The 23686-nt window shown below is 39.4% G+C and overlaps 2 protein-coding genes across 4 annotated transcripts in view; one reads left to right on the top strand and one right to left on the bottom strand.

The window, feature by feature from the left end:
- The window catches only part of PPM1E (protein phosphatase, Mg2+/Mn2+ dependent 1E), a 229948-nt gene extending 220308 nt beyond the window's left edge, over positions 1-9640 (top strand). The window contains exons 5-7 of the mRNA XM_045985148.1: positions 2325-2468; positions 2705-2798; positions 8378-9640. Coding sequence (XP_045841104.1) covers positions 2325-2468; positions 2705-2798; positions 8378-9435 — 1296 coding nt within the window. The 3' untranslated portion in view covers positions 9436-9640. The remainder of the gene's footprint in view (positions 1-2324; positions 2469-2704; positions 2799-8377) is intronic.
- Positions 9641-10969: 1329 nt separating this feature from the next.
- TRIM37 (tripartite motif containing 37) overlaps positions 10970-23686 on the bottom strand; it is a 180723-nt gene continuing 168006 nt past the window's right edge. For all 3 annotated transcript variants that reach the window (XM_045985143.1, XM_045985145.1, XM_045985147.1), the window contains exon 25: positions 10970-11232. In XM_045985143.1, the coding sequence (XP_045841099.1) occupies positions 11229-11232 (4 nt within the window). In that variant the 3' untranslated portion in view covers positions 10970-11228. The remainder of the gene's footprint in view (positions 11233-23686) is intronic.

Genomic DNA, 23686 nt, shown 5'->3' with positions numbered 1-23686 from the left:
AGCAATGGTGCTTGCAATCAGTGAAACAATACTTCAGAACTATTTGGTATTAAACAAGGAAAATATTTGGTATTTTCTCACCTATACCCCAGGTTTAGATGAATATGCAAATCCAACAAGTGACCAGTAGGGTCTACATATACAGGTGGGGCTAGAAAACAGGAAGAGGAAGGGTTTTTTTTTTTTTTTTTTTTTTTTTTTTTTTTTTTTTTCCCCCTTTTATTAATTTTTTCAGCGTAACAGTATTCATTCTTTTTGCACAACACCCAGTGCTCCATGCAAAACGTGCCCTCCCCATCACCCACCACCTGTTCCCCCAACCTCCCACCCCTGACCCTTCAAAACCCTCAGGTTGTTTTTCAGAGTCCATAGTCTCTTATGGTTCGCCTCCCCTCCCCAATGTCCATAGCCCGCTCCCCCTCTCCCAATCCCACCTCCCCCCAGCAACCCCCAGTTTGTTTTGTGAGATTAAGAGTCATTTATGGTTTGTCTCCCTCCCAATCCCATCTTGTTTCATTTATTCTTCTCCTATCCCCCTCCCCCCCCATGTTGCTTCTCCATGTCCTCATATCAGGGAGATCATATGATAGTTGTCTTTCTCCGATTGACTTATTTCACTAAGCATGATACGCTCTAGTTCCATCCACGTCGAATGCAAGCTGGTCCAACCACTCTGGAAAACAGCATGGAGGTTCCTCAAAATGTTGAAAATAGAACTACCCTATGACCCAGCAATTGCACTACTGGGTATTTACCCTAAAGATACTAACATAGTGATCCGAAGGGGCACGTGTACCCGAATGTTTATAGCAGCAATGTCTACAATAGCCAGACTATGGAAAGAACCTAGATGTCCATCAACAGATGAATGGATCAAGAAGATGTGGTATATATACACAATGGAATACTATGCAGCCATCAAAAGAAATGAAATCTTGCCATTTGCGACGACGTGGATGGAACTAGAGCGTATCATGCTTAGTGAAATAAGTCAATCGGAGGAAGGGTTTTTGACCTCAGGCTGTCCCAGAGTCTCGAGGGCTGGTATTGTTCTGCTCTGCCTACCTTGGAGCCACTGACTATCGTTATTTTTACTGAGGACAAGATCTGGCTCCCGAGAAGTGATCTATACTCACCAGCGTGAAGCTAAGAGAATCACTTTGTCGTCTTCTATCCTTTTTTTCCTCTGTGTCGTCACAATTACGGCTTTTTCCTCTGACCATGTTCACCTCATTTGCTTTGCCAATGATCCTAGTGTCTCTCGGTCTTGCCAATAGTTCTTTTGAATAATTTAGGTTTTGTCTCAGCAGTTACTTTTCTCCTCCTTGTGCTCCCATGTGCTGCTAACTGCTGGGAAGAAAGCAGCTATTCCTGCTGCGAAGCAGCCCTGCCTCCTGTTCTCCGCAGGGCATATGCACTGAAGTGTCTTTATCATGTGTTCCAGGGGCTGAGGTTTTGAACATTGTGTGTGGGAAGACATTTTATTGGTGGGTGAGGATTTTTAACAAACTTTCCCTATATAGGGAAAATGAGAAGTTGTTTTTCTCATTGGATACAAGGGGCCTTTTACCATCCTTGACGCATTGGTTCTAATTTAGGCCAAGTCCTTGGTAACAGAAAGTCATGCTTCTTTGGTGGTGACTCATGTCAAATGGAGATGTCATTTTAGTGTAGTAGTATCAGGAGCATTAAGTATGCTGCTACAGAGCTACTGCAGTGAAGTCTCAGGCTGTTCTTTGTGCAGTATTCCAAGGCAGAGACCCCTAAAATTATAGTAGGTGCTTTTTAAAAAATATAAGCAACTTAGCATCCCAGGGAATATATGTTATCTCTTGGTTCCTATCTTAATATTCAGAGGATGGGAGTATTTGTTGTGTCCCAGTCAGATCCTTTGTAACGTTAGGACCCTCCCCCTGTACATACTGTAGGTCAGTAACAAAACAGAGACCAGAACGTGGAAATCTTTAAGGGCTGCTGTAGTGGGCTGAGCGCTGAACTGGGAGAAAAAAGAATTTCAGTTCTGTTTTATGTGGTAATGAATTAACCACCCTTGGAGAGGTCACATAGCCTGCCATAGTTTTCTTACCTGTACATAAAATGAAATGAATAATCATTCCTGACTTGCATATCATGGATCTGTGCATGTGCACATTCATATATACACATAAAAATGCAGAGAAGTAAGAATTGCTGTTTGTTGTGAAATCAAGTTATTAATAGTCTAGCCCCCAACTAAAAGTTTGTGTTAACTACAAATTGCTTGTCAATGAGAATTTGCAGCCTGTTTATTTTTACTAACTCTAGTTTTATGGAATTACTTTCAGAGTTTAAGATGTGGGACCACAGGAGTGGTGACTTTCATCAGAGGGAACATGCTCCATGTGGCCTGGGTTGGGGATTCCCAGGTCATGCTTGTGAGAAAAGGGCAAGCTGTCGAGCTAATGAAGCCACACAAACCGGACAGGGAGGTAAGTGTGCTATGTTCTGGGAGGGCGCACGCCACAGAGGCGGGTTTCTAGCTATTAATTAAGATTCGCTTGCTTATTAGGATTACCACCATTATCTGAGCAACCATGCCCACCTTACAGAGGAGTAATAAAGAACGTTTTCCGGAAGCTGATGAGTATTTTATCTGTTGTTTACTGTTAAGGTAGATAAATCCTGAATGCAATTATTTGCTTCTTTCTATTGCATTGCTGTTTAGGATGAAAAGCAGCGAATTGAGGCTCTTGGAGGTTGTGTAGTCTGGTTTGGTGCCTGGAGGGTGAATGGAAGTCTGTCGGTCTCCAGAGCTATTGGTAGGAAAAACCAATTCCTTTTTGTTTCTCCAAACTGTCCTCTTCTAGTTCATTGTCTCATATTAATTCTGCTACAAAAAGGGAACCTGAGATGGTCATTTATATTATCAGAGTGCTTATTATTGTTTAAAGTAACAATTAGATAATGCCACTTTTAATTGTTTGATCAACCTATTCATTTATATACTTAAAATCCATTATGGAAAGGGAACTATATTAAGAATTGCAGAATTTACTAGTTTCTTTTTTTTTTTTTTAAGATTTTATTTGACAGAGAGAGATCACAGGCAGAAAGGCAGGCAGCGGGGGGTGGGAAGCTGGCTCCCCCAACCTCCAGCCTGAGCAGAGAGCCCAATGCGGGGCTCAATCCCAGGACCCTGAGATCATGACCTGAGCCAAAGGCAGAGGCTTAACCCACTGAGCCACCCAGGCACTGCTCTTTTTTTTTTAATGGAAGCCTTTAATCTTTGGGACACAAATCTGCTTAAAACTACAGTGATCTCCATTTCACCATTTTGGATCATATTTAATTCAATTCAGTATTTTCTAGAGAATGGAAGGCTCCTCTCCCTATATTTTACCTTGCTTCTTTGTTTTCACTAAATTATAATATGACGTAAACATTATACTTTTTAGGTGAAAACAGTTTTTTTTTTAAATGTGGTAATATAGTGATTTGCCAGATAACCCAAGGGTTTCAAAGAATCTGTCTCCCTGGGACCTAAATTCTTCAAGAGACAGGAAAGTCAGTGAAACTATCTAAAACTTAAGAGAGTAAACAGCTGAGCTGATTGGACAGAATGCAAGGGTGTAAGTTCAAAGGTAGTCCTGTTTCCATTTTGGTTTCACTTTGGCCCCTGGGTTTATGATATTTTAGGTTTTGTGGCTTAGCTTCATTTTCTGTTTTTTAAAAGCATAAATCAGTGTATGTGTCATTACACATGATATGCATGCATACACAGTTCTTCATTCCCGCCTCCTAAAGGAATTAAATGAAGTAGTTTGACATAGGGATAATATGGATAAATGGAATTCACATGTAATCCCCCAAGTTTGCTTATCGTTACCAAAATATTCCAGAACATTAAGAAAATCTCAAAGGATTGATTCAGTTTCACCAGTGATATGAGTTCCTCCCACTCTTTGGGAAGGTGCTGGCAAGCTGTGAAGTGGCCCAAATGTGAGCAGCAGAAGGCTGAGAAAGCGAAAGCTGAAAGATCCTGCAAGTGCTTCTGAAAAAATGAGGGTTCGTTTTTATCTCAGACTGAGAGTTATTACAAACTCTGGACTAAGATCCCTGAGGGGAAATTTCTCATTTCTGAAACACAACCCCCATGTAGAATTATTTCTAACAATTCCTCTTGATCTTATAGTCTCTGTCAGAGTATCCAAAAGTATCTTTAATGCTTGTCATAGACCCAACTTTGCTACAGCATACTTGCCTTTTCTTGCTTCTAAAAAGATAACACATGGGGAAACTAAAAGCAAAGGGAGCATGTCCTTGAATAAGAGATGGACTAAGAGAGAAAGGTTGGACTAAGAGAGGTTGGATGTGGAAGATAGTGTATAGGGGAGGAAATTCCAGGGGGAGGGGAGTACAATGCATGGGCATCTGAAAGGGAACGCCATGTTTTAGGAACAGCAGCATGTACAAGGGTCTAGGGCAGAGGGTAGGAGTGATCGAAGTAAGTACTGGCACCAGACTGTGAAGGGCTGATGTGCCAGGCTCTGAGTAGTCTTCGACTCTACCGGGTGAATACGCGGAGATGCCATATGATCAGACTCATAAGGTATTTGTAATGATGGTATGAAAGACACTAGAGTAGAAAGTTTAGATGAGATCACTCAGGTGCTGTTGACACCGTTTCTTAGAGATGAGGGCAGCTCAAGAGGGATACAGAGGTGGTGTAAGTTGATCAGACAGAAGTGAGTTTGTGGGGGTGGAGGAAAGCGGATTTCCAGGTTTTCGACTTGCGTGACGGGGAAAATGATAAAGTATTTGTAAAAAAGTAACAACAGTTTGTGGGGTGGGGAGGAAGGTAGATGATAAGTTCATTTTGGACAGATTTTACATCCTAGATACCTGTGTGATATTTTAGGACAGAATTGATAAGCAGCTGGAAATACACATCTGAAGATGAGCAGAATTCTGAGTTGCAGATAAGAGATATGGGAACTCATCCCCTTTTGGCAATAATATTAGCAGTCTGTGAAGTGATATTATATATATTAGTTGAAATTACAGGCTCAGATGGCATTGCCCAGAAAGAAAGTGTAGTGTGATGAGACACCAAGGATGAGACTCATTACTTAAGGTAGAAATAGACAATGAAGTCATGCTCTCTAGGATTGAATCTTGGCTTTGTCACTTTACAAGCTGTGGGCCTTGGGAAATTAATTGCTTTTGCCTCTCTGTTCCTTGGTAAAGCAGGAATACTAACACTAAATGGCTGAGTTTTTGTATACTACACAGTATACAAATGGTACACTATGCACCCTACTCAGAGCCCTGCCTGGCAGTTTAGCACATGATGATTAGTACTATTAGTAAGTGAAGGAGCCAGTGACGAAAATCAAGAAGGGATCAGACATCTACAGGTGGGCTCTCACAGATATTAGGAGAAGAGGGTTCCCAGGAGTATGTGGTCACAGGGCCAAGTGCTATAGAGGTCAGGTGAGAGGTGGGTTAAAAAAGACATGGAATTTTGAAAATAGAAACTAACTGGTAATGTAGGAGAGAAATGTTTTGGATTAGTAGGTGGAAAAAAAAAAAACCAGAAAAATCAGGTGACAGAAAATGACCAATAACACAAAAGAACATGTATAGATTTAGTTTCTTGGGCAATTTAGTGGTAAAGGAAATAGTGTGGTGGCCTGAGGGAAAGAAAGGGTCACTTTTATTTATTATTTTTGTTTTTAAGATAAGGAGTTTGGATCAGAGTATGTTTATAGGATAAAAGGTGAGAGCAAGTATAAGAAATTAGAGATGAGAGCAACAGAAGCCAGAGTTGAGAGTCAGGTCCCAGAGCACAGGTCAGCTTTGAGAAGGAAGAGCAGACCTCTCTTCACTGACAAAATGCAGTGAGTCTCTCTAGATTAAAACAAAAGGGAGGGGTAGGAATTGAGGGAATTTAGGCCTGATAACCTTAATTTTCTTTGAAGTGGGAAATTAGGTCATCTACCAAAATCCAGTAGCTTAATTGGAAGAGAGAGGTGAAGAATGTGAGAATAAAATCGGGACCTAAACAGGGACAAGAAACAGGACTCCTGAGCAGAGTTCAACTCTACTTAGAAAATAAGCGCCACTTAAAGCTTTCAAATTGAAAAAGCTTTTCAGCTGTTTCTCCTCATGAGCCCTTCAGATTTATGATTCCAAGTTGACAGAGGCACGATACATTTGCTAGCATATGGAGAGAGGAGGTTGAAGATGAAAGGATGCTGCCAGTTCTACCATGAAATGGATAATCATGCCCTCCTATTAAATGTGGGGGCGAGATGTCATGAATTTGACATCCAATAGTAGAGCAGGTGAAAAGCCAGAATTTTGGCAGGATTTCCCTGTGCAAATCTTTGTATGTTCTGTTCCAAACAGTTGCAGTAGCCTTTTAATTGAAGCACTAAAACAAGATTTTCGGGAACAGTATGACTCAGATCACATTTATTTTCGGAGCTGGGATTCAGAAAATAATAATGATGATAATAACAGTCAGGTGGAGTAAGGGATGGGGAAATTTAGTAAAGTGGATTGATTGGTGGAGAACACTGAATCTCATGATTGAAGTTTTGACTGATGCCTCCCAGTAGCCTATGAGAGCTGAAGTATGAAATTGATGGACTCGAAACCATGTTTGAGGGAAGATGGCTCTGGCAGCTGTATGAAAAAGACTAGTTTCTTATCTAGTATCTGTTGTTCTGAGTGTCCCATCATGAAACCTACTGGATAGGGCACACGGCCCACACCAGTTCTAGTAGTTATCTCTAGGGTGCCTACTGAAGGATTAAACAGGGATGGGAAATGTCAGAGAGAACCTCAAACAGATACCAGAAGTGGTGACAGAGCCAGATAATTTATGTATAATTATCTTCATTTTATCATCCCATAGTCCAAAAGCTATTTTAGTATTCCAGAGAGAATGGTAACTGATGAGGGCCTATAAGTAACCAGTGCTAGGATTTGGATCCAGGCAGTCTGACTCCAGGGCTGGCATCCTTAACCACTAAGCTATATGCCATTACTTTACAAATGATAAAGCATTTTATAAATTTTAACTACTATTTCCCAATTATGGTACTCTAAGAATTATTGCAAAATGCTGTTTTCTATGTAAGAAAGTAGTAACTGAGTATCCCTTGTTGTACTACTAAGCTACATGGTTACCTAACAGGCTAGGGACCCTTTGGCTAGGCTCTCTCCAAGTGTCCAAAGGAAAACAATGAATGTAGAGTGAATTGATCTGGAAGTGCTCCAGATCTGAAAGATCCAGAATGCACTGAAGATGATTTTCTCCATAGTCTGTTGATAGACGGGAGACCTTAGGCCCACACTAGGCTAGGTTTCTATCTCCAATCCAAGCACCCCATAGATAGCTACACACTACTCCTTAACAGTTGCCTCTGTGTCTTTGCTTAATGCTATTTCTTCAACCGAGGGCCCTTCTAACTTATCCTTCAAGGTCCAGCTCAAATGTCATTCTTTAATTCTTTAAGTGGATGAGCTAAACAAAGGAGAAATAATGTCCCAGTAGGGCCTTGGGAGTTCTCACAGTTGTTCACAAGTGGAGGATGAACAACAGCAATAAAGACGGTGGCGGGCAGGAAGAGGGAGGGGGGTGTTTATCAGAGACAAATGAAGACACCAAAAATATGGTAGTCCCTAAGAGGAGAGAAATGTGGTCATACATTTTCCAGTCATTCTCTAGAAGTTACAGTAAAGCAGCATTAAAAAGTAGATCGCAAACTGGACTGGGAACCAAGAGACTTAGGTTGTAGTTCTCGTCTGAATCTTGGGATGAGTTTTCCTGGTTCGATGGGAGTTGGACTTGATTTTTTTAAGATCCCTTGTAACTCAAACCTTTCTCTGTGCTAGCAGCATAAAGCTAATAATTTGAAAACAAGGACAGAAAATTAAGTATTTAATTAAGAGAATGACCACAACTTTGTTTTTCAATGTGGATTTGTTCTCATATCTCAATTAAATCAAACTTAACTTAGTAAAAAAAGTAAATCTGTTAACCAACAAAATTTTCCTATGTAACACTGAATTTTTCAATACAGCAAAAAACTTAGATTTGACATTTATTGCCATGCTCAGCTAAGCCTAAGTCATAGCTAGAGGCACAAGATGCAGAGTGTAAGCTAGTGAGAAATTAAGCCCAGTGAATGGCAGTTATTTAAGAGTAAGGAGTGAGCAGCATCTCATTAACAAAGAATTCAAGCATTTTATCTGAACCTAGTTTGTAAATTCTTTCCAGTAAATTCAGATCACAGTCCAATAAATTGTGATCAGTCACAGCATTGGCCATAAAACATTCTTACATGCAAGATAAACCAAAATCTGACCTCCTTTCTAATTCCCACAGGAGACGCTGAACATAAGCCATATATCTGTGGGGATGCAGACTCTGCCTCTACTGTTTTGGATGGAACTGAAGACTACCTCATTCTGGCCTGTGATGGCTTCTATGACACCGTGAACCCTGATGAGGCAGTGAAAGTTGTATCTGACCACCTGAAGGAGAATAATGGAGACAGTAGCATGGTTGCCCACAAATTAGTTGCATCAGCTCGTGATGCTGGGTCAAGTGATAATATCACTGTTATTGTGGTATTCCTGAGGGACATGAACAAAGCTGTAAATGTTAGTGAGGAATCAGATTGGACAGAGAACTCTTTTCAAGGAGGGCAAGAAGATGGTGGGGATGATAAGGAGAATCATGGAGAGTGCAAACGCCCTTGGCCACAGCACCAGTGCTCAGCACCAGCCGATCTAGGCTATGATGGGCGCGTGGATTCATTCACTGATAGAACTAGCCTGAGCCCAGGGTCCCAAATCAACGTGCTGGAAGACCCAGGCTACCTAGATCTCACACAAATAGAAGCAAGCAAACCTCACAGTGCCCAGTTTTTGCCACCAATTGAGATGTTTGGTCCTGGTGCACCAAAGAAAGCAAATCCTATTAATGAGCTAATAATGGAGAAAAAATCAGTTCAATCATCACTGCCTGAACAGAGTGGTGCTGGAGAGTTTCCCTCTTTTAATTTGGGTTCAACAGGGCAGCAGATAAACAGAATGCAGAGCTTGTCTCCTGTCTGTCCTAGGTTGGAAGATGAACAATTCAAATTCCTGGAAAAGAGAGTTTCCAGATTGTCTCATTTACGCTGTCGTTATTCAAAGAGACGACACGGATTCAGGTTTAACCCAAAGTTGTATTCATTTATGTCTGCTCAAGAGCCTTCCCACAAAATAGGCACTAGTCTGTCCTCACTTATTCGAAGTGGGAAGAGAACTAGGATGTTCAGAAGTTTTCTGCCGTGGAGGCAAAATATTTGGAAAGGACCTAGGGCAAACATGATGAGGAAGCTCAGCAAGAGTGATGACATTCCAGACCCAGGTGTCCCCTGGAGCTATAAAATATAACCCTTCCTCGTTCGAGTAGGCCAGCTAGCTCTCCCCCAATAAAAACACCACTATCAGAGTAGAAACAAGGTAGACATTTCTGAAATATATGTGCTTCATTATGAAACCATGGATGGCTCAATTCTTAAATGTAAATAGATATCTAGGAAACTCAAAGTAGTGTTTTCAATCCAAAAAAAAAAAAAAGTATTGGCGGTTTCACTAGCAAAATTATACAACTGGTCCCTGTGATGTGTCTCCACACCTACATATGACCCCTACTTTGCTATCCCTTCACATCACTAGTGGAAGCTTGTGAGTGAGTTATTTTAGTCAGGCTATCTAGTGTCGAAATCTCAATGCAGGTGAAATCTGGTTTGATGTGCCTAATATATCTATGGAAAACTTAATGCAGAATCAGATGTAGTTGGGGGATGTTCCTCAAAAGACTGGGGACTATGAGGGAAACCCTCCCCCTCTTTTTTCGGTTGGTAAAAGACCAAAAGCCATATGGGTTTTAACTGGTTACAATGAAAGTAGAAAACTAGTATGAAAGTGTCATTATTTTCTGACTTGTGAGGTAGTATATAGTCAAAAAGATTTACTAATTTTTTTTCCTGTAACATAAAAGATTATAAAAATTTTCTGAATTAAAAAGTACTTCCTAGGGCTGTGTAGCTATTTGGGAGTTTCATAACCTGTTATGGTGCTTTGGGCGGGATTTTTATTATTTGTCATTTTAGAAGACCACTGTCAACTGGTTTTAACCTATGATGCTATGATATTTTTCACTGTACCTTCATCTCAGGAATAAAACTGGTTTAATGGAGATGATGTTAGGTACAAATATACTAGAATCAAGTTGCCATTTAAAAAGGAAAAATCAAATAGTATTTTATACTACTACAAAATAAAAAGTGGTTTTGGAGAATGAAAAATACTGGTTTTAAGTTTCCCCCAAGGGAATGAAGTAACTGGTGTGAAAAAGGTTGAAAGTACTGCCTAAAGGGAGCCCAAAGGCCAAGTGCAAAGGAGAAGGCAGGTAAAGGGAGAGTGAGGTCTATTTAGTTATGAATGGAGAAAGCTCCAGTCCTGCTACAGGCAGCTTCAGACTGCAGAGAGGACTCTTTCTCATTTCAGTAGTTACTTACATTTGATAATTTGAAGTTGTCTGCTTTTTGCCATTTCTGTAGTTTCAAGCTAGAAGTGTATCTTCAACTAACAACAGCAGATAAACTAGTAATCAGATTCAGTCAGCAAAGCAGCCTCTGATTCTCTTGAGAATCTTGAGTATCACCACATGACCTCTTTTCCTCCCCTAGTCAACTGTGGACCAGCCATGCCAATGGATAAAAGCTGCCCCCTCACTCACGCCACTGGGGGGCACCAAATACTCTTGGCGAGAAATGTCTACTGCCTGTGTTTTTTACAAAATAATACTTTATGTTCCCCAGACCCAAAATGGAAACTCAGATTCCTAGACTTTAAAAACAAAGGACTGTGGCATATTCTGGAAGCCAGTATAGCTATAGCAAATACACAAAAACTTCAAAGATCAGATTAATCTGTAGATTTTATTTTTAACAATTTGGATATAAGTGGAGATTTTCAGTATTTATCTTGATTTTGAAGTCATTTATTCTTTTTCTCAAGTACTGTGACATGTGGCTGAGGAGGGAATAAACATGGCTCTTTTCACCAGAATCTTTTCACCAACCTGATGTTTGTCCCCCATACACGGACCTCACTCACATCTGTCATTTTCTGAAGCCTAGATCTTGTTAACCACCCATCAGGTGCAGTTTCAGATCAAATTATCTAAGGAAACAAGAAAATAGGCAGAATATTGGTACATATTACAATCCAAAGCACTTACCTAAATTAAAATTTTTGAAGATTTTCTATAGTTGTCCATTGCTACTATTTTTGATCAGAAGGCGAAAGGAAAGATACAAATGATGGGTTTCTTCCAGTGGGGAAAAATGGTTGGATGAAACTCAGATGAATACAGACCACATCTTGAAGGGTCTGAATTCTGTAGATCTGACTATATAAGCAGTGTTAATTCCATTTTTCATACCAGTAGCCCTCTAGAAAATAAAGCAAAGTAGTTCTATAGTGTGGTCAACTTATAAACCAATATTGTGAAAAATAGCAACTATTCATTTGTTCACAACATGCATATTTATAGAGTAGTTAGGTACCATTTGTAAGGTAAGTCCTTTAAAATTTTATAATAAAGTAGTGGTTATTGGTATGATATATGCTGCTCTTGGTTCTATAAACTAGGTAAAAAGCAGTGCTTTGTGAAATGCAGTGTTATATCTTAATGCCACTGGTGATAGAAAGTAGTTCCCTTCAGTTCAAAGCCTGTGCCCTTATTTGCTGCTTGCTAATGTAAGCAATAAGTACCCCTCTAACTAATGGTATCTACACATTCTGTAACTTGTATTTAATGATGGTGTATCTGGTGATTGTAAGAATATTAGACAGTATAAAAGTATATAATATATATTAACTGTTAATGCTGAGGTAATAGTCTGAATTACGTGTTTTGTACTTTTACTAATTGTGTAATTGTGGTGGTGAAAATCCTACACTCAATCCTTAAGAGTGACGGTATCCCTTTTTCAATTTAACATGATCTGCATCAATTTGTTTGCCTGCTACAGTGTTGTTAGAATAGGAAATAGTAAAACAAATACAAACAAGAAAGTGTAGTACTCGTTAGGGAAACAGACTTCAAGTTACCGAATGAAGTCATTACAAACTCCTTGTACATTCACTGTGAGTTTCAAAGGGAATCAGTCCCTAACTTAAAGGTTTCCTTTGTTCACTTTCTAGATGTGTACTTTTGAGGAATATCTGAGGTTTAGCAACATTACAGCACCAAACACTGGGGCAATTAATCCCACTTACATCTGTGCTAAAGAGGATGGTGGAAACACCTATGTATATACCTTTTCTTTACCTAGAAGTGCCATCCACTGTCCTTGAATTAATAAGATTAAAGTTTCTGTTGCATTTAAGTTAACTAGGAGGATCCTTGAAAGTAACACCTTTTCCAAGGACAATGTCAACAATGTCAGTGTCAACACCGAGTCTGATTCTGACCACATTTATAGTGGTATAATGTCAATGTGGTGGTATAGTGTCATGCCGCATCTTCACGACAACCATACTCCATTGTTGGAACACTGTGCCAGTAAGAAATGCAACATCTGATGGGCAGATGAAAATGATGCATAAAGAAGTTCAGTGTTTACAGATAAAACTGCTGTGGTTCAAGAATTTCCTTCCCCATCAAAGCCTTGCCAAGGTTTTGTGAGAAAGTGACCTGTAAATTATTATTTTAGTGTTTAAATAGAATTTATTCACTCGACCATTCTTGCCTACGCAAGGCCATAAAGGGGGATACTATATAGCTTAGGTCACATCATCATTTCAAACAAATTTTCTTTGAGTCATAAATTAGCAAAAGAACATACCTTTTTTTAACCTTAAAATCATGTCATATTAATGGACAAATTACCCACTCTTCTGTTCTGACCTGTGAATAGCTTAAATGTTTTTCTTTCCAAAGTGAGATACCGCCAGTATTATCACATGACTATTTTCCAGACAAATGGTACTGTGTTGAAAAATAATTGTTACTTCATCTAGCAGCATTTTATCTTCTATTTTGAAGACTATTTATTGTACTAATTAGGAAAAAGCAAATAAGACAGGGAACTCCAGACTGACACAGCAATTGTTCCGGAAAAGGAAATACTCTAATAAACTCTGATGTATTAGAAAACCCACAGATACATCATTGTATCTTACTCTTACTCTAGGTGCTCTTTGGTGAGAGAGAGGCTTTGTTCCCTTGTTCATGACATTTCTTTGCAAAGAATTCTCTATGGAGTGAAGCAAATGAAGTGAATCATTTCTTACCAAGTAAATTTATCAATTTACAGACCTGCTCTACAGCTCACTTTTGAGTTAAGTTGTAATCATGAGTGGTCCTTCATATTTTCTTTATTAAAACTGTTTATTCAGGTAAGATGTATGTTGAAATTTTGCCAATACCTTAATAAAACCCAGCAATTTAAAACACATGTCATTTGTCTTTTTATTCAAAGGAAAGATAATTTACTTAGTGCTAAGGTTAATTATAGCAATGATGAACCTCAAACCAAGCATAACTCCTAACCTAGATGAATTCAGACTCTGCAATACAAGTCGCAGCAGGAGGAAAGGCCTGCCATTTTCAGGTGTAAAAACAATTCTCCAAACAACTTACTGCCCTACACAAGATGTGTCACTTTCAACAAAATATATAAAGCTATACTGGGGCGCCTGGGTGGCTCAGTGTGTTAAGCCGCTGCCTTCGGCTCAGGTCATGATCTCGGGGTCCTGGGATCGAGTCCCACATCGGGCTCTCTGCTCAGCAGGGAGCCTGCTTCCCTCTCTCTCTCTCTCTGCCTGCCTCTCTATCTACTTGTGATCTCTCTCTGTCAAATAAATAAAAAATAATAAAAAAAAAAATCTTAAAAAAAAAAATATAAAGCTATACGAAAACAAAAAGTGTGTTCTGAAGGCTGAAGAAACCATCAGAACCAGACTCCCTTAATATGACAAAGCAATCTTGAGAAACAAGAACAAAAAGTATCACAATTGCAGATTTCAATATCTACTCTAAAGCTGTAGTAATCAAAAGAGTATGGTACCGGCACAAAAACAGACCTAGTGATCAGCCGAACAGAACAGAGAGCCCAGAAACCCACAGGTCAATCTATGACAAAGAGTAAAAGTACACAAGAGGAAAAGTCAGTCTCTTCAATAAATGGTGGTAGGAAAACTGGACCACACACTTTACATGATACACAAAAACTCAAAATGGATGACATACCTAGATGTGAGACCTGAAACCAAAAAATCATCTCCTAAAAAACAAGTAGAAGAAACAGACCCGTAACTACAGAGAACTGATGGTTGCCAGAAGAGAGGGTCATAGGGACATGGATAAAGGGGAGTGGGAGATACAGGCTTCCAGTTACGGAATAAGTCACAGGGATAAAAGGTACAGCATAAGGAATACAATCAGTGGTAGGTACTGTAATAGCGGTTTATGGCGACAGATGGTACTGTCACTTGGGAGCATAGCATACTATATACAGATGTTGAAATCACTATGTTGTAATATCAACTAGAGGTCAAAGAAAAAATACACAACTCTGAAAAACCCAAAAACAAAAGAACCAGACTCTTATGACAAAGGTTTAGGAAGAGAGAATTTAAAATAACTATGGCTAACACATTATGGAAAAGATCACCCAAGATCTTATGGGTGATTTCAGCAAAGAGAAACTATAAATAGAAATGCTGGAAATGAAAAACACAGATGATGAGTGATTTGGACTGGCTAATTAGTGGACTATACATTGCCGAAGAGAGAATCGGTAAACTAAGATAAACCAATGAAAATTACCGTAACTGAAAAACGCGTGTACATGCGCACGCACACACATACACACACACAGTGAAGGGAAAACGAAGACAAAATAGACTCATAGCAGAACATATGTAAGGTCTGCAGAACAACATCAGTCTAACATAGGCATAACTGGAATCCAAGAAAGCAAATAGGGCAGAAGAAGCATTTGAAAGACGGCCGAGAATTTTTGAAAATTTAATGACAGACCTGAAACCACAGATCCAGGAACCTCACAGAATACAGAGCAGGATAAACACCAAAAATACACACCTAGGAAAAAGAAATCCCTTCTAGATGGTTTCACTGGTAAATTCTACCAAATATTTTAAAAATAAACAACACCAATTTTATACATTCTCTTGATTTATTTTGTAAGGTCAGCATTACTCTGATACCGAATCAGATGAAGACCGAAAAACCAAACTACAGACTAAAATCCCTCATGAGTATAGATGCAGAAATTCTCAGCAAAGGATCAGCAAAACCAGTATCACTTGTTAGAATGGCCAAAATTAAAAAATGCTGACAGCAGCAAGTGTTTATAGGATGCAGCTATAACCGTCATATGTAGTGCTGCTGGTGATGTAAAAGAGCACTGCCGCTTCTGGAGCAGTTCAGCAGGTTCTTACGAGTGAAGCAGTACGTACCATGTAACTCACTGAGATGAATTCTGACAACTACCTGGAAATAGGCCAAATTTCACAGTTTAAAGGCAAAGTCCTCTCACTTCAAACACCAGCTGCCAAGTTTGGGGGCCCCGGGCCACCCTCATTTCTCACGAATGACTACAAATTTGGGGGTTCCCACCATCCCCCCCTCAGGTTTGAAAGTTTGCAAGAACAACTCACAGAGCTCAGGGAATACTCAGTTTTATTATACAAAAGGATATATATCAAAACCAGGCAAAAGAAAGGACATAGAGAGGTCTAGAAGAGTACACGTGTGAAGGTTCCTGTGATCAGGCATTTTATCCTCCCAAAACAATGGATGACAGTACAGAATACAGTCTACCATGGAAGCTATTCTGAGTTTCAGTATCCAGAGATTTCACTGGGGTTTCATAAGGTAAGTGTGACCAACTCACTGGCAATGAAGCTGAACTATTCAGGTTGATACAAAGTGACTATAGCCCCAACCCTCTAATCCCATGATTAGTTCTACTGTTCAGCCCCCACTCCCTGTCCTGAGTTATCTCATTAGCATAAACATTCAGGACCCACCATAAATAACAAAGACACTTCTATCATTCTGGAAATTCCAAGGACTTAAGAGGCTATATCCCCGGAGCCAGAGACACAGGGCTGCCAGATTATTTATTACACACACATCCAGCAATCCCATTCCAAAGCATATATTCCTCTAGAGAATGAATACACCTTCACACAAATGTTTTTAAGATTCATAATCACCCTAAACTGGAAATAACCCAAACATTCTTCCAAGGGTATATCAACTGTGGTATACCCATACAGGGAAATACTACTCAGTAATAAAGGAGTAAAGTACTGATTCACACAAGATGAAACTTAGCTGCATTTTGTTAAGTCAAAAGCTATCTGCTGATTCTAGTTAAATGACATTCTGGAAAAGGGAAAACTAAAAGATCATGATTGCCAGCAGTTGTGGGGGATACCAGGGAGGATGTGCCTTGCGTGAGGGAATTCTGAGGCGGACTGACTGTCTGATGTAGTATTATTATTATTTTTTTTAAGATTTTACTTATTTGATATATATAGAGAGATCACAAGTAGATAGAGAGGCAAGCAGAGAGAGAGGGGGAAGCAGGCTCCCTGCTGAGCAGAGAGCCCGATGTGGGGCTCTATCCCAGGACCCTGAGATCGTGACCCGAGCCGAAGGCAGAGGCTTAACCCACTGAGCCACCCAGGCGCCCCTGATGTAGTATTATGGTGGCAGATACACAGGACTATCTGGCAAAACCCACATACACTGCACTATATCTCAAAGACTGAATTTTAATGTATGTAAATTTAAAGATCAACCAGGATATGTGGGGAGGACAAAATGCAGACTATAACAGATGAATCTTACTTTATTACAAATGAATCATATAATCACACTGAAGAGGATGGTGCAGAAAGGAACTAATGTAACTCTGAATCTTAGGATCTAAATAACTTTAGGAAAGTGTTTGACCTGATATTGAAGGCTAAAAAAAAAAAACAACAACAACAAAAAACCCAACTGTATGCCAACAATATACTCGGTAAATTTGTTCCTCACAAGGGTTATAAGTCAACAGTTGAGAAACTGCTTGGTTTTTGTGTTACAGTTGAACAAATAAGGAAATATACTGTAGCTAATGAGAGCCAAGCTGTTAGAGAAAGATAAATAAAAGGGGAGAATAAAATGAGCACTGTGGAGTTGGGACTGGTATTGTAGACACCAATACAGACTCCTGGTTTGTCTTCACAAAACATATTTACACAAACGTGCAAAGATATAGAGAGCTGTGTTTGCATGAGTAAGTATATGGTGGTTTCTATTCTATCCCCTGAGAGGACCTAAAAGCAGTGACACTCTAGAACAGTAAGCACACCTAAACATCCAATCTTACTTTCTAAATACCACTGTCCAGGAAAAAAAAATGGGCCAGAGAAAAGGAGAAAAGACCAGGTAAATTTGCAGCACCCAGTGGGGGGAGAGGACGGAAAAAAGGAGGGAGGGTGGGAAGAAGGATGGAACATACCAAAAAGATACAAAAGCTGACTTGAATTTCTGGCAGCCAAAACTGGGACAAACTGAACTGTAAAATAATGATAATATTAGATCATAAAGAATAAAATAAGTGTACCAAGATCACACTGATAAATAAGGGGTTGCATAATCAAAAAAAAAAAAACTAAACGGGGAAGAAGGGACAACTTTTCATTACAGAAACCCAATGCATAAGAAATTAGAGAAAGAGAAAACCATGAGAACACTGCAGTAATAACTGTTGTAGGCAAGATCCACTGGTGGGTATTAAAATTAGTAAGAGATAAAACAGAAACAATATTTGCATAGTCTCAAAGCATTTGTCCCCAATATTTAGCAATTATAAAGGGAAAAACCATAAATAGTTGGAATCCTGGCAGACATCACCTTGACCAAGTAATCAAGATTGACATCATCAAAAATAAGTATCTGTATTATACAGCCCCTGATATAAGGCACTGAGAAGGGCACATCACCTCTGTGGTAGCCTTTCCAATAAATGCTTCACCTCAGTTAAATATAAGAAAATACCAAACCAACCCATATAGGGTTTTATTTTATTCTATAAAATAATTGGTGTCTTTAAAAAAATGTCAAGGGGAGCACCTGGGTGGCTCAGTGTGTTAAGCCTCTACCTTCGGCTCAGGTCATGATCCCAGCGTCCTGGGATCCAGCCCCATATCAGGCTCCCTGCTTGGCGGGAAGCCTGCTTTTCCCTCTCCCACTCCCCCTGCTTGTATACCCTCTCTTCGCTGTGTCTCTGTCAAATAAATAAATAAAATCTTAAAAAAAAAAAATGTTAAGGTCATGAAAGAAAGTAAAGACGAGGAACTGTCATAGGAAGACACTAGGGAAACACGACAACTAAAGGCACTGTGGGATGCTGGAGTGGATCTTGGAAGAGAAAAAAGACATTAATGAAATAACTGGTGAAATCAGAACAAATTCTGCAATTAGTAGTACTGTAAACAAGACTAATTTCCTAGTTTTGATTACTGTTCTACAATTACAGAAGACATTAACAAAAGCAAAGGCTGAGTAAGCTCGGTAACAGGTATATGGGAACTCTCAAGATTTCTGTATCTCTTTTGGTAAGTCTAAAATTATCTCAAAATAATAAATAAATAAAATTATCTGAAAATAAAAGTTAAAAAATAGGACAGTTTTAGTTTTTTAATTATTAGGTAAAAAAATGCTCGGTTTGCTTCAAGTGTGATGAATTGAAAAACATACTAGGACCAGCAATTCATTCCATCCTTGCGAGCGGTGTTGACCCTTGAAAGAATCACCTACCCTCCCCAAAATGCATGGTTCTGGGCGCCTGGGTGGCTCAGTGGGTTAAGCCGCTGCCTTCGGCTCAGGTCATGATCTCAGGGTCCTGGGATCGAGTCCCGCATTGGGCTCTCTGCTCGGCAGTGAGCCTGCTTCCCTCCCTCTCTCTCTGCCTGCCTCTCTGTCTACTTGTGATCTCTCTCTGTCAAATAAATAAATAATTAAAAAAAAATGCATGGTTCTGTCAAACGGGTATGACACTCATATCATCTACCTCAAAGGTTACTTAAGGATTCACTGACACAGTTGGTCAATGTTGACCAGAAACAGTATGTTTGTGCACAATGCAAGCAGTAACTACTACATCCTTAGGCCTAAGAGAACACATTTATTAAGAAGAAATTTTCCATAGGGCGCTTGGGTGGCTCAGTCGGTTAAGCATCTGCCTTCAGCTCAGGTCATGATCCCAGGGTCCTGGGATCGAGTCTTGCATCCAGCTCTCTGCTCGGTGGGAAGCCTGTTTCTCCCTCTCCCATTCCCCTTGTTTATGTTCCCTCTCTCTCTGTATCTCTCTGTCAAATAAATAATAAAATCTTTATCGCTTCTCGGCCTTTGGCTAAGATCAAGTGTAATAACAAAATCTTAAAAAAAAAAATTCCAGGAATAAATGTGAGATAAAAGTACTAAATACTGGGGGCACCGGTATGGCTCAGTCAGTAGGGCATGTGGCTCCTGATCTTGGGGGCAGGAGTTCAAACTCATGAAGGCGGTAGAATTTACTTAAAAAACAAAACAAAACATGCTAAAAACAAGGTAATGGTGGAAGGAAAGACTAAGAACTACTATGCTCTTTGGCTAAAAGGATAACAATATAAAGGGAAAAAAAAAAAGAAAGAACAAAAGAAAAGATGGGAACTGTTGGGATACACAAAGTGCCAGCAAGTAGCGGCAGAGCAGAGGAACTCATGAAGCACAGTTACAAGGGCGGGGGTGGGGGGCGGGGGTGGGGATGCATGGGAGGAATCACTTTTGAGCCAAATCTCCTGCAGTCCAGATCATGAACAACCAATGGGGAGAGGGAAAAGGAAATGGTACCTTTTCCTAGGACTTCTTCCCTTTCTCACAGCTACAACAATCTAGCAGAGCCAAAGCAGGCACACCACACCAAGGAAGAGGGAAAACACAAGACTTCCTGGCACCACAGAGGAATCTGGTGCAGACTTCACATACAACAAGCCTAGAAACTGGGAAAGGAGTTCTGTTTTTCAAAGATCCCACTACTAAAAGCCAAGGGGTCCTTCATCTTTGAAGAAATCTTTTGGTCTTTCAGGTTTATAATTCTGTAATGGGACAGTAGCTGCCCATCACCCCATACCACAAAACAAAGCACAAAAGAACTAGTCAAATGTTTTATCTTTTTGACTTAAAAATCATGCTTTTTAAAAGCCTAAACCTCTATACTAAAAACACATGAAGTTCCCATTAATATCAACAGAGCAGAGGCCAGCAAATTGCATCTGTGAAGGGTGTGAGAGTATTTCAGGCTGTGGGGCCAATAGGGTTCCTTAGCAGCTACTCCACTCGTAGGGCATAAGCAGCTGCTGATAATCCATAAACGAATGGATGTTAACTGTGTTTCAATACCATTGTTTACACAAAGTGGGGATTTGGCTCAAGTACAGCAGTTTGTCTGTCTAGAGAGAATGCCAGACACTTGTTAATTGACTCCCAAAGGTCGTCTTCAATGGACTGTGAGAATTTCTATAAACTGCATATTTTTTTAAAGATTTTATTTATTTGACAGAGAGAAAGATCACAAGTAGGTAGAGAGGCAGGCAGAGAGAGAGGGGGAAGTAGGCTCCCCGCCAAGCAGAGGAGCCCGATGCGGGCTTGATCCCACGACCCGAGCCGAAGGCAGAGGCTTAACCCACTGAGCCACCTGGGCGCCCCAAGCTGCATATTTCTTACTATTTTATAATTCTCAAACAACATGACTTGAAGTGAGCTGGAGCCCAACAAAAGAGACATGAGTTTCTTTACCACAATAGAACTGCTTCTGAGTACTCATTCTGTCCTTTAGTTACCCTGCTAGTTTCTTCTTGAAACAGGTTGATAAAACCTGTTGTCAACTTTAATTATGAAATAGAGGATTTTATACCAGGAGAGCAGGTTCAGTATTTCTTTAGAGACTTGCATTTTTTGGGACGCCTGGGTGGCTCAGTTGGTTAAGCCACTGCCTTCGGCTCAGGTCATGATCCTGGGGTCCTGGGATTGAGTCCCGCATCGGGCTCCTTGCTCGGCAGGGAGCCTGCTTCCTCCTCTCTCTCTGCCTGCCTCTCTGCCTGCTTGTGTATACTCTCTCTCTCTGACAAATAAATAAAATCTTAAAAAAAGAAAAAAAAAAGAAACTTGCGTTTTTTGCTTTTCAAGAAATAGATTTTATTCTTAAATATGGAATCAGAATATGGTACAAATAGGTTCCTAAAATACATGAGAATATGGCAATTGAGCTCAAAATATTTTCCCTCCAAAGTTTTTGTGCAAGTATAAAGAACTAAATACCTTCAAATTTTCCTGCAGCTGTAACAAACAAAAACAGTCTTGCTGATGTAGTGAATTCAAATTCTACCAAATTAAAAGGGTCTCAACCAGCTCTCAATTCATCTAAAATAAGGTCAGTACTCCTGATTGTTTTTATACATAACTTGAAAGCATAAGAAAAGCCAGAAAAATACTCAAGATCCAAATATATCACAGTCCAAATACCACTATCCCATTCTAGGGAATCCACAGACTAAAAAAAACCTCGAGGTCATGAAAATTAAGAGCAAAGGTTAACAACATTTGGAGTTTAAAAAGTGTACCTCCTCCCAATAAAGTCAGAGGGATACCTCAAAATGCTACTATATAGATTAATGACCCAAGAGAAACTCCTGATTAAATCACCCATGCTAAAAGCATTTACAAGTAAATTTCCCCAAATGCATAGTCTTTTCTGGGCTTTTCTTAGTTCTTAACCACATGTTGTTTCCATATTTTGAAAACAATAGAATTATAAAGATACATGGGAAAGCACTGAGTTCTATATCAAATACAAGTTTAAAAAAAGAGCTGGCAATAGCGAGAGATTCAAAGTAGTCAATCATATTCGTGTTTGTGGATTCCAACTGATGAGTCTCATTTAAAAAATCTACTAATCAATCCTTAAAATGGTTTGCCCTCAACAGTAGAGGTGCAAGATTCTTATAACTTCATCCATTACAATGTAGTACAGGGCTAAGAGAAAGTTGGGTTTAAAAAATTATCTCAACAGAATGCAATCCATCTAACAGACACAGAAATGTGTTAAAGAATGTATCAGAAATGCCTTAGAATCTTATTGCATGATAAACTACCTAACAACTACACAACAGCATGCCAAAACTTAGCATGTTAGTAAGCGAATCCTAAATTTTTACTTTTATATTATAGTTATATATTTATATGTGTATACATATATATACATATATGTGTATATATATATATATAAAACTTCTTACATTATCGTACTTAAATATTCCCAACTAACTTCTAAGGAGGAAAAAGTACCCATATGTATTACCAAGAGTCTCAGTCAGTCTCTTAATTTCCCCACGCATTTACTAACGTCTACACAGCTTAACAGCCTCTATCATACACAGGCAATGTGAATAGGAAAAAAAAAAAAAAAACAAAAAAAACCCCAACCCAGGAGCTTCCTGTCTCACTTTAATAAACTGCAGAGGCATGATATTTTCTCAAGTTAATTTTATTAACAAAAGCGCGAACCGTTTTGAACAAAAGCAAACCATGAATCACGGCATTTGGCAAGACATTAGACATGGGAAATAAGTAAAACAGAAGTAGAAGAGGCGCCTCTCACATGTGTACCAGACGCCTGCTTCTTCAACAGCCTTACCAACTCTCAGTGCACCGTTCACACATACCACAGCGGCTCACAAATGCAGGAGCACGGTGGGAAGTCTGGCAGTTATTTTGGGCTGATTGAGCATGAAAATAAACATCATACTACAGTTTCGTGTAAACCACTGTGCAGTATGTATGAATCTTTAAATGTACTGACACTGAAACCAATGTCCAACTAACGAAAATAAAAGAGAAAAGAGGGTTTTAAAGCGCTTCCTGCACTAGAGTTGTTTAGTAGAAGGTAGGAAAAAAAGAAGTCATTTTAAATGATCTTTCATGTGTTTGTAAGACTGGGAAACCACCAATTCACATGAACTTCGCTCATTTGAAATTATATTTGTAAAAGTTCTACAGCAGAAAGATTATGTGCCAATAATCAGCATGCCTGCACTTGAACAAGTAAGAACAGATAAATAAATCAACTTTAGTCAGCCAGCATCCTCCAAAGAAGAGAGTCAGCCTAGTTTTGCTTTAGATAATCACATAAAGTATCTACAGGGCAGAATCTACACAAAGTCATTTTTCTGTTTCCTACTTTACAGGCATTAAGGAAGCTATAAACTATTACTAACACCCAAAACATAAAGGTGGTCAGTGAAACACAACTGAGCATCTAGCCACGGACAGAAGGGCACCGAGGATTAGCAGGAACGCTGAGCGCATGCACTGGCTCTTCGTACACTGTGTGGCAGTTAATCACCTTTCTAGGGTAGTAGACAAATTGCCTTTTATGAACATACTAATTTACTAAGTTGATTGTGGACTACACTGCTAATTCATTACATTACACAGAATTCTTTTCCCCACGCTGTTAATTTTTTCCTGTGTACTAATGTCACATACTACAAATAATACTACTTT

The sequence above is a fragment of the Meles meles genome, chromosome 18, assembly GCF_922984935.1.
Source record: "Meles meles chromosome 18, mMelMel3.1 paternal haplotype, whole genome shotgun sequence".
In the NCBI taxonomy this organism is placed as follows: Eukaryota; Metazoa; Chordata; class Mammalia; order Carnivora; family Mustelidae; genus Meles; species Meles meles.
The sequence above is the reverse complement of the archived record's forward strand: the minus strand, read 5'-3'. Positions and strand labels throughout refer to the sequence as shown.